The following is a 12,153-nucleotide window of genomic DNA, read 5'->3' as shown; positions in this document are numbered from 1 at the left end:
ACGTCTTGCACAAAACAACGATGATTCGTCAAATTTGCAGAAAAGTTGCAGTGATTGGTTAAGATCGTGCAGAATTCACAGGGATTGGTTGAATTTGCGTTAATATCTCGAAATCCTGGAGGGTCTGCCTAATACTTAGGACGGTTAAAAGCAGAGACTGAATTTCTCTGTATGACTGTATGTGTGACAAATAAAATAAAATACCTTTACCTTAAAATCTCCTTTTAATATTGAAAGTCAAGTCAATTTTATTCAACCAGAGTTTGTAAATTACACATTACAAACTACATTATGTAGTTTGACTGATCTGTTAAGAGGTTATGGTTATTATTAGGGCCCAAGCACTACAGTGCACAGGCCCTATTGTAATTGTAGAGATTATTAAATAAAACAAACGCCTTTTTGACAGCCTAAACGTGCCCCAAAACTCACAAAAACTTGCATGCACATCAGACCCGGCGAAAAATTTGATATTTTATGGTTCACCAAAATGTCCGTCGCAAAATGGCTCAATAGCACCACGATAAAAATGTTACAGATTGACGTACATGAACGAAATTTGATATATATATATGTATCATGTCCAGACGCACAAAAAAGTCTATGGGGCCCATGACGTCACTCCAACAGGAAGTCGGCCATTTTGAAAAATATGTGCGATTTTGGCGTTTTCCACGCCTAGCATTTTAACGAACTTGTCCTAGGGATTTTATCCGACCGACTTCAAATTCACTCAGAAACATCTTCAGACATTGGAGATGAAAAGTTATCAAAAATTGAGCCCCTCAACTCAGATTGACATAGATAAACGAAATTTGGTACACATATGTATTATGTAAAGACAAACAAAAAAGTCTCTTGGACCCATATCCTCACTCCAACAGGAAGTCGGCCATTTTCTAAAATATGTGTGATTTTGGCGATTTCCACGCCTCGTATTTGAACGAACTCCTCCTAGAGATTTAATCTGACCAACTTCAAATTCACTCAGATACATCTTCAGACATTGGAGATGAAAAGTTATCAAAATCTTTTTGATTACTGGTTTGGTTGCTTCGTGGTGATGTGAGGAATTTTGCCATTTCGCCATTTAACAGGAACTGCTGGCCAAATGGGTGTACTGCACCCAGTAGAAGATTAAGAAAATTGAGCCCCTCCCTCCAGATTGACATAGATTAACAAAATTTGGTATATATATGTATCATCTAAAGACGCACAAAAAAGTCTCTTGGACCCACACCCTCACTTCAACAGGAAGTCGGCCATTTTGAATCGAATTTGCGATTTTGGCGATGTTTGTTTCCATTTGAATTAGAAGATGCGTCGCGCCAAGTCTCGCTCATTAGTGGCGTGGCGAGGGAGCTTGGGCCCGGTCATCGCTACTTGCAGCTTTAACTATTATTGTTATTATTATTATTACATATAATTCATTTCATTTTTCAAAATTAGGAGGTTTTCCCCTTAAATGCTTCACATAGGGGGGATTTTACTTTGTCGGGGGGACTACAGGTTTTACTGTATCCTATTATTCTACATTTTGATGCTCTCCTTACAATTTAAGATATTCTCTGAACTATATTATATAGTTATACTATATTATACTATATTATTACTACACTCACAGGTCACTTCATTAGGTCCACCTGTGCAATCTGATTCAGTCCAATACAACAGCTCTGATTTAAATTATACTTTTTAAGTTTATACATTTTCAGTTTTTGTTGACATTGTCAAAAACGTGATTATTCTATTATTCTATTTATGTTTATTACTAAGGTTGTACTAAGTAGTGGTGGCATACTGAGGTGCATTATATTGACTGGTGTTCCTAATATTTTGCCCTCCTCATGTATGTTAATGGGGTGGTCAAAATATTAGGAACACCATTCAATATAATGCACCATAATAAACCACCATCACTCAGTAATAAACATAGAATTATCACCTTTTTGTCAACAAAAACTGTAAATATATAAACTTCATAAATGTATAATCTAAAGCAGAACTGTTGTATTGGATTGCATTAGATTGCAGAGGTGTTCCTAATAAAGAGTCCAGTGAGTGTTTATTAGATAGTTAAGGTATTCACTGAACTATATTATATAGTAATTAGTAGTTATATAGTTTTATATAGTTAAGTAGTTATATTGTCTGAACTATATGATAGTTAAGTAATATAAGTTGAAGGAGAGAAACTGCAACGTCAGTAGTATAATTATCACGTTATTTTCTAAATCTGCTTCGTGCTTTCTCTCCATGGCTGCTGAATGAGAAACATCTGAGTAGTGATTTAAAATTGACGTTTCATGACATCAGCTGATAAAACGTGCAACACCATTAATCTGCTCATTTCAGCTGAGCCAGTTAGCCTGGAACTTTGGACTAGAGATGGAGGATACCAAACTTTTTCAATTCCATACGATACCGATACTGTACTACTCTTAAATGGGAATTCAAATTAAATGACACAAGCTGGCCATTAATAATGAATTTATTATAAGTAAATAAATAAAACATTTGTGGACTAATAAATGTAAAATGCAGGAAATTTTATTGAAAAACTATGATTAAAATAATGATAATATAAATTAAAACATAAATATGAATAGAATAAATTACCAACAAAATAAAACGTGCATATTTGCTAACATATATATATATATAAATTAAAACAGTAAGACCTTGTCTTACTTATATATATATATAAGTTATATAGAAGCTGTTTTCTTTTCTATTTTTTAATACAGCATACACATTTTCTGTATTTTCTGGTTGTATTTTAATAAAGAGACTGAGCAATAACTATATATGGTCATTATAGCATTGCTAAAACAACTAATCTAATGGTGGCATAAGACTTTTGCACAGTACTGTATATCTGCAGACTATAAGCAAAGTGATGAGGGAGTTTGAGGTGTGTCAGCTGAAAAAGATGATGTGGAAATATCAGATTTTTAACTGAATGACAGATTTTCCTGCTATTTACAGATAATGGGGGCCGAAGACACACAGTCCTCTCTGACAAGTCTTAGGCCACCATTAGATTAGTTGTTTTATCAATGCTATAATGACCATATATAATTGTGACAGGAAATGTGTATGCTGTATTAAAAAACTAAAGAAAACAGCTTCTTTAGGCTAAAGTGTCTAAGTATTCAAACCTCCCCTTATACTTGAGTAATAGCAGGAACCTGGCTCTCTTTAACATAAATGAAATGGAGCCTTACTCAATAATAATATTTAATAATTCATGTTACATTTTGTGTACATATTTCCTGTATTTTCTGTTTGTATGATGGTGGTGGGTAAGACTATTGCACAGTACTCTATATCTTTATTTTTCCTGATTACCTTTGTGTCACAAAAATTTAAAACCAGATTATGATGATGACTTTTATTATGGTAAACAGAAAGACTACAATATAATCTCTGCCAACTCTCTGGCAGAGGTAACAGGCTTCATATCTAATAACAGTGCTACCCATACCTGGATATACTTGGCCTCAACAGATGTAATGTCACTACAAACTTTTCATGAAACCTGAGAGCCCTGTTATATAAATATAACACAATGAAACTTACAGTCACATAGAGACATTAATAAGTTTACTTTTTCATTATTTTTGGGATTCTTCTTCTTTCGTTCTTTCTTCTTTTTGTGATGTTTGCCGTACAGTGACCTTTCTCAGCCACCGTATCAATTGTGCTGAATTTTGGGCCCAGATTATTATTATGATTGTTATTATTATTGTTGTTATTATTCTTATTATTATGAGCAGATGGATATAAATTGCATTAAAATGTGTTGCTGTCTTATTGCTGCATTTCTTCTCATTCTTCCTCCAGGATGGATCATGGTGGAGAGCAGTGGGTAAAGAAGTGTAAGTGTGGATTTAATTTGATTCATGACAACTAAACAGCAAACAGTCAGTTTCTCTTTAAACACAAAGTTGGTCTTTGTGGTATTTATTCATTAAAACATTACTGACAAAATGTGTCATCATTAAATGTGTCATTAAAAATGAACAACAGATCAAAAGTTAAACAGAGAATAAATCCATCAGGTGTGTCAGATGATAAACTGCTGCTGTGTTGTTTCTTCTTCTCTTCATCAGATTTCTGTGAACTCACGACGGACACAAACACAGTACACAGAGAACTCAAACTGTCTGACAACAACAGGAAGGTGACACGTGTGGATGAGGATCAGTCATATCCTGATCATCCAGACAGATTTGACTTCTGGCTTCAGCTGCTGTGTAGAAATGTTCTGACTGGTCGCTGTTACTGGGAGGTCGAGTGGAGAGGATGGGTTAATATATCAGTGACTTACAGAGAAATCAGAAGGAAAGGAGACAGTTATGACAGCTGGTTTGGATTTAATAACCAGTCCTGGAGTCTGGAGTGCTCTGATGTTCATGGTTACTCTGTCTGTCACAATAAGAGAGAAACATCCATCTCCTCTTCCTCCTCTTCATCCTCTGTCTCTAACAGAGTAGGAGTGTATGTGAACTGTCCTGCTGGCACTCTGTCCTTCTACAGAGTCTCCTCTGACAAACTGATCCACCTCCACACCTACAACACCACATTCACTGAACCTCTGTATGCTGGGTTTAGGTTCTGGTCTTATGGTTCCTCAGTGTCTGTGTGTCCTCTGTCTAAGTGAGAGTCTCCTCCTGTGTAGACAATCAGTCACACTGCTGACTGAAGACAGCTTCTGAAATCACTGTTCACTCTGTTCACCAGTGAACAATAGAAACAGGAAGTGACAGCAGCTTCCTGTGTTTAAATGTTGATGGTGGACGAGGATCACTCTGGTTTCATTTGGATCACTGACTGTGCTTCTATATTCGAGATTGAGTGAACTTAAAATGCAACCTAATTTAAGTGCAGTTACAGTAAATGTACTTAGTTACTTTCCACCAGTGACAATTTTTGTTTATTGTAATTTTATCACATTTCTTCAAAAAACTAAAAACTTAAGTCTTCCATGATGCACACTTGTATGTTGTTTTGATTTTACTGACTGTTCTTGAATGCAGCATTAATAGTAAACCTTTTTTTTTTTTCAAATCACATGCTTCAACTCTTGTACTTCTTTTTCGGAGAATTTATGCAAATGTATATTTAACCAGTGCTCTAACATTGAATTTTGAATTGTATAATAATTATTTGCATCATAAGAAAGGTCATATTTTTCTGGATCAGGTCCAAGGAGTTGTCACTAAAATAAAAAAAGTTATTCTAGTTACTGACTTTATTAAAATCAGATTTGCCACATTTGGTGTCTTCATGTGTTGGAAACTAAACGACAACATCGACTGCAAAAGGGAAAATTGTGTTTTTTATTATTTATTGCTCCACATAATACAAAGATCATTCACCACCAACATATCACTGTCATCAATTCCCATTTAGATTAAAAAAAAAAGAAGTTTTGCCTCTAAACTGCTACAGTGTAAGAAACCACTAACAGTTAAAGCGATGACTCCTAAACCATCAAACAGCACGTTTAAAGATGAAGAACATTTGTGCGTTTCTGTTGTCAGTTAATGCTACACGTTCAAGCAAAGGATCATTATAGAAAAACAATAAGAAGAAGAAGAACTGGTATCATTGTTGGTCAGAATAGAGAAAACCCCTTAAACCCCAGCAGGTGGCAGTGTGACCCCCAGTAGCAGTCATTCCCTCTTTTCTCCCTTTTTAACATCCTGGTTGGTCCCTTTAAATTCACCTAAAGTTGAGCAGATAAAAAGAAACAAAAAACTGCCTTTGCTGCAGCTTTTTTAACCAGCTAGTAACAGATTTATTTCATCAACTTACATCATCATACTTTTCAATGTCTTTTTCTCCTCAGTGATCCTCAGTTAACCATTTTAAAAAAAAGAGACAAGACAAAACTTATTGGTCCCAAAATAAACCATCTAAACTATTCTTAGTGAAGCAGCAGTTCAATGGAAGAAACTATTGTGTTTTATACACATTAAAATCCAGGTTTGCAGGTGAGTAAAGGATCAGAAGATAAACAAATACATGTATAATGTTCCAACTTGTTCATTTTATACACTTTAAAGTCTTTATGTGTAACTGTACTATATGTAACGCTCCTCCAAGGACTCCACTGTGGATTGTATTATTTTTTAGAAAGAACATGCAGCATCTAAAACTTATTACTTATATAATATATTACTTACTTATTTATTACAATTTCAATCATTAACATCAACGTATGTTATCTTTAACAATGTGTTGTATTTTAAAAGCTTGTTATATTATCCATTGTGACAAATCTTCATCGGAAAAGTAACTAAAGCTGTCAAATAAATGTAGTGGAGTAGAAAGTACAATATTTGCATCTGAAATATTGGAAAAATATAAATCCCAAGACATTTCCTGGTTAAATAAAGATTTTTAAATCTCCTCCTTCAGTTACATGTTTTGTTCCTCTTTTGTTCGGTTTCGTGCTTGAAGCTGCGGATTATTTTCACCGTCACTCATCAGCTTGATTCAGATGATTTTCTTCATCTAAAGGTAACGTAACCAACAGTTTTCATCATGATTGTGTCAGCGGCTGTTAAAATGACCTGACAACAGTAGAGACGGAAGTTAAAGTGATCAGTTATGTTGATTTATTAAATGTATTTCTGGGTTTCCGGTGTCCTAAAAACGTCATGAATCCGATTAACTGAATTTTATGCTTTATAATGTAATTGAAACACAACTTTTGACATTTCTTATCATTTTAAGGTGAATTATGAAGTTAACGTTTCTTTTAGAAAGTTTTTCTAACTTCGGTTTGTGTGTTTTTTTGAAAAAGTATCACGCGGAAAAAACGGAACTAACAGGCGTCTGGTCAGCGCAGCAAGTGGAGCAATACATCCCTGTTATTCATGTAGGAGGAGGGGGGCGGGGTTAATGGCTCATTTCCATTAAAATGGTCCTTTTAAGGAGCAAAACTCACCTTCTGAGTTGTGCATTAAAAAATAGTCACTAGTGCAGCAGTTGTGCAGCAGAAAGGCTTTAGCTCCATCACACTGTGAGACACACATAATAACACTTACTGGATAAATTCACTGTTGGATTTAATGTCTTCAAACATCAGGAAGCAGGATAATAGATGATAATCATAAAGAGATCAAATCATGTCTGTTATCAAAAAACATGATGTTTCCAGTGAAATCTGTCAGATTGTTTAATGTCCTCACAGAGAGTCTTGGCAGGTTCCTACTGTGTGTTTGGAGCTGAACTCTGCTGCAAGCTTCACTGCTTTAATCATTATCATTATCATCTTGATGCTTTTGGACTTTGACTGTGAAGTTTAGATAGTGAGACACCGTCCTCAGATTGATGATGAAGGACTGATGATGAAGGAGAATCAGCTGCAGCTTCTCTCTGTGTTTCCTCTACAGGTGAAGGTAGAACCACTCTGTGAGCACATGTGGATCTGAATTCACCTGGTGAGTATTTTCTTCTTTCTGACACACTGAAAAATGAATATATTTAAAATAGTTTCTTAAACATGTAACTACAGTGGAAATCAAAGTAATGGCTAATGGTGGCGCCATCTGGTGGTAGTATAAAGAATGACAGTGTGATAGACAGCAGTGTGTCTGTGTGATGTGCAGCTGGTTGTAATGAATGTTGTTGTGTTTGTGTGAAGGTGTTTCTCTGCTATGGATCAGAGTGAGGACAGAGAGGAGGGAGTCCCTCCCTCTAAAAGCTCTCTGTGTGAGGAACATGACATCCAGACCAAAGCTCAGAGGTGAGATGAAGATCTCTAACTGTCCATCACTGTTCTCCACTCACATCACTCCACCATCATTATTCACACTCAAAGCTCTGTGTGTGTTTTATTGAAGCCCAGAGCAGCAGCACAGACCAGACTCTGCTGGACCTGAACCTGGACTTAAACCTGGACCTGGACCCAGCTGTGTGTCCATGAAGAGTGACCAGTCTATGTATGATTATATTAACTTCAAAGAACAGCTGATGTGTGGTAGATGTCGTGCAACAAAACACACAATCTTCAGGATCAACACTGTAGTTACACTTGTTTTATCACTTCTCTGTTTCCACCAGGATCCATCAGCAGAGACCAGATTCTCCTGAACCCAGCTGTGTGTCCATGAAGAGTGACCAGTCTATGTATGATTATATTAACTTCAAACATGGACATCAGTCTGCTGATCAGAGGTCAGAATATTAAATATTTTTATCTGTTTCTCTCCATTTCTCTTGAGAAGAGGTGTGATGTCTTTGTCGTGATCACTTCATTGATTCTTTACTATTGACTCTTTTTAATTAATTAGTCTCACATTTGCAGATCTCAGTACAAATATCAAACCCATAAACAGCTGGATTCTGGTTTGAGAGACTGTAAGAACATTTAAACTTACCACAGTTCTTCAAATCATGTGACACATTCACAGATCTCAGCATCCATCCATCATCTATACCTTTATGTGTTCTCAGGAGCAGCAGCCTATTCCAGCTCAAATCTCAACACATTATGTCACACAAATAAAATCTGAGCACAAATTCACAAATCTTAGTCTATATTTTAATATGTGAGTTTACTCAGTGTTAATGTTTAGATTGTATTCCATCAGAGTTTGTTGTTGCTGTGTGGATCAGTTTATAACTGCAGGTTTATGTAGAAACACATGATGTGTCGTAGCTTTCGTCCAACAAAACACACAATCTTTAGGATCAACACTGTAGTTACACTTGTTTTATCACTTCTCTGTTTCCATCAGGATCCATCAGCAGAGACCAGATTCTCCTGAACCCAGCTGTGTGTCCATGAAAAGTGACTGGTCTATGGGTCGATTTATTCACTTCAAACATGGACATCAATCTGCTGATCAGAGGTCAGAAAAGAGTCGTTATAGCTTTCCTCTTATTAACTCATACAGTATGTTATCGGCATTAAAATGTTAACATTTTTCAGCAGCATTTTATCCAGAGATTTGAAGCTGTTATTAATTCATCAGTTTTTTCAGGATCCATCAGCAGAGACCAGATTCTCCTGAACCCAGCTGTGTGTCCATGAAGAGTGACTGGTCTATGGGTGGAGTTATTGACTTCAAACATAGACATCAGTCTGCTGATCAGAGGTCAGACTGTAAAATGTGTGTCTGTTATTATCCAATTCTCATAAGAACAAGTTTAATTGACTGAAACTGTTTTTACACACAATGTCCTCATGAATACAAACACACACACTCCTCTTACAAACACTTTTCTAAAAACCACAAACTTTATCTGTACAACAGTTTTTAAACAAATGTACAAAGTCTTTACAGAGACGAATGATCAGAGGTCAGACAGAACAGCTGAGTGTTTTACCGTTAACATGTCATTATTTATTCTGAAACTTCATCTTTTCTTCACAGAGTTCATCAGCAGAGCTCAGAGGTTCTCAGTGGTCAGTCTGTCCAGCAGCATCAAACACACCTGGACTCCATATTTATGGTGTGTAAATGTAAAGCCCAGCTACTACTGCTAACTACAACAGCCACAGACTAAATACTAAACTACCATTCTGGTCCTAACAGTCTCCATGCTGATCTCTGTAGACCAGCAGCTGTTCAGTCTGTCACTGATGATCTGATGTTGACTTCTACCAGTTAAATTTACATTTTATTCTGTTCCAGCTGCTGGAGGAGAACATCAGCAGGTTTGTGACGAATGAGCTGAAGAAGATGCAGAAGGGTCTGAGTCCAGATTACCCAGAATGCTTAGAGAGTCAGAGTGAGGATGAGGAGGTGTTGGATGGTGAGGGGGAAGAGCAGAGGAGGAGCAGCAGAGAGGCATTTCTGAAGATCACACTGCACTTCCTGAGGAGAATTAAGCAGGAGGAGCTGGCTGACCGTCTGCAGAGCAGTAAGAGGATTTTAACAGATTTAACATGATGGAGAGGAAATGGAGGCAACATGAGAGAGGTTTATATTTCAAACTCTGCTGTTAATATGATGCACACATCTGCATCAGATCTATGAATTCTTCTGAGCTGAAAACAGTCAGAAACTGTTTATCTATAACTGATGAGCTGAATAGATTTCATAGTGGAGAAAAATATATACATCTGCAGTACATTTTACCAATTAACTGTAAAATCATCTGATTGATTTAATTTGTTGTTTGTTCATTCAGGAACTGGTGCTGCAGAATGCCGATATAAACTCAAGTCTAGCCTGCAGAAGAAGTTCCAGTGTGTGTTTGAGGGGATCGCTAAAGCAGGAAACCCAACCCTTCTGAATCAGATTTACACACCGCTCTACATCACAGAGGGAGGGACTGCAGAGGTCAATGATGAACACGAGGTCAGACAGATTGAAACAGCATTCAGGAAACCAGACAGACCAGAAACAACAATCAGACAAGAAGACATCTTTAAAGCCTCACCTCAAAGAGATGAACCAATCAGAACAGTGATGACAAAGGGAGTGGCTGGCATTGGGAAAACAGTCTTAACACAGAAGTTCACTCTGGACTGGGCCGAAGACAAAGCCAACCAGGACATACACTTCACATTTCCATTCACTTTCAGAGAGCTGAATGTGGTGAAAGAGAAAAAGTACAGCTTGGTGGAACTTGTTCATCACTTCTTTCCTGAAACCAAAGAAGCAGGAATCTGCAGGTTTGAAGAGTTCCAGGTTGTGCTCATCTTTGACGGTCTGGATGAGTGTCGACTTCCTCTGGACTTCCTTAACAATGTGATCCTGACTGATGTTACAGAGTCCACCTCAGTGGATGTGCTGCTGACAAACCTCATCAGGGGGAAACTGCTTCCCTCTGCTCGCCTCTGGATAACCACACGACCTGCAGCAGCCAATCAGATCCCTCCTGAGTGTGTCAGCATGGTGACAGAGGTCAGAGGGTTCACTGACCCACAGAAGGATGAGTACTTCAGGAAGAGATTCAGAGCTAAGGAGCAGGTCAACACCATCATCTCCCACATCAAGACATCACGAAGCCTCCACATCATGTGCCACATCCCAGTCTTCTGCTGGATCACTGCTACAGTTCTGGAGGATGTGTTGAAAAGCAGAGAGGGAGGAAAGCTGCCCAAGACCCTGACTGAGATGTACATCCACTTCCTGGTGGTTCAGTCCAAACTGAAGAACGTCAAGTATGATGGAAGAGCTCAGACAGAGCCACACTGGAGTCCAGAGAGCAGGAAGATGATTGAGTCTCTGGGAAAACTTGCTTTTGAGCAGCTGCTTAAAGGCAACCTGATCTTCTATGAATCAGACCTGACAGAGTGTGGCATCGATATCAGAGCAGCCTCAGTGTACTCAGGAGTGTTCACACAGGTCTTTAAAGAGGAGAGAGGTCTGTACCAGGACAAGGTGTTCTGCTTCGTCCATCTGAGTGTTCAGGAGTTTCTGGCTGCTCTTCATGTCCATCTGACATTCATCAAGTCTGGAGTCAATCTGCTGGCAGGAGAACAAACAACATCGTGGTCTGATGTGTTCAGAGGCAAATCAAAACGTTTCTACCAGAGAGCTGTGGATGAGGCCTTAAAGAGTCCAAATGGACACCTGGACTTGTTCCTCCGCTTCCTCCTGGGTCTTTCACTGCAGACCAATCAGACTCTCCTACGAGGTCTGCTGACACAGAAAGGAAGTAGCTCACAAACCAATGAGAAAACAATTGAGTACATCAAGAAGAAAATCAGTGAGAATATGTCTGCAGAGAGAAGCATCAATCTGTTCCACTGTCTGAATGAACTGAATGATCATTCTCTAGTGGAGGAGATCCAACAGTATCTGAGATCAGGAAGTCTCTCCACAGATAAACTGTCTCCTGCTCAGTGGTCAGCTCTGGTCTTCATCTTACTGTCATCAGAAAAAGATCTGGACATGTTTGACCTGAAGAAATACTCTGCTACAGAGGAGGCACTTCTGAGGCTGCTGCCAGTGATCACAGCTTCAAATAAAGCTCTGTAAGTGAATGAAGAAGTGAATATATGAACAATTTAAAATGTTTACTTTTAAATATGAAACATGAAACATTTTGTGTTTTTTACTAATCTTTTTTTCAGGCTGAGTGGCTGTAACCTCTCAGAGAGAAGCTGTGCAGCCCTGTCTTCTACTCTCAGCTCCCAGTCCTCTAGTCTGAGAGAGCTGGACCTGAGTGACAACAACC

General features: G+C 37.9%; 1 protein-coding gene across 1 annotated transcript in view; it reads left to right on the top strand.

Moving 5' to 3' along the window:
• Positions 1-12,153, top strand: part of LOC133998011 (uncharacterized) — a 63,487-nt gene that overhangs the window by 47,595 nt on the left and 3,739 nt on the right. Inside the window, exons 20-21 of the mRNA XM_062437749.1 lie at positions 3,847-3,871; positions 8,355-8,376. Of these exons, the coding sequence (XP_062293733.1) occupies positions 3,847-3,871; positions 8,355-8,376 (47 nt within the window). The remainder of the gene's footprint in view (positions 1-3,846; positions 3,872-8,354; positions 8,377-12,153) is intronic.

This window comes from Scomber scombrus, chromosome 17, assembly GCF_963691925.1.
Source record: "Scomber scombrus chromosome 17, fScoSco1.1, whole genome shotgun sequence".
NCBI lineage: Eukaryota > Metazoa > Chordata > Actinopteri > Scombriformes > Scombridae > Scomber > Scomber scombrus.
This window is presented reverse-complemented; position numbering and strand designations above follow the sequence as displayed.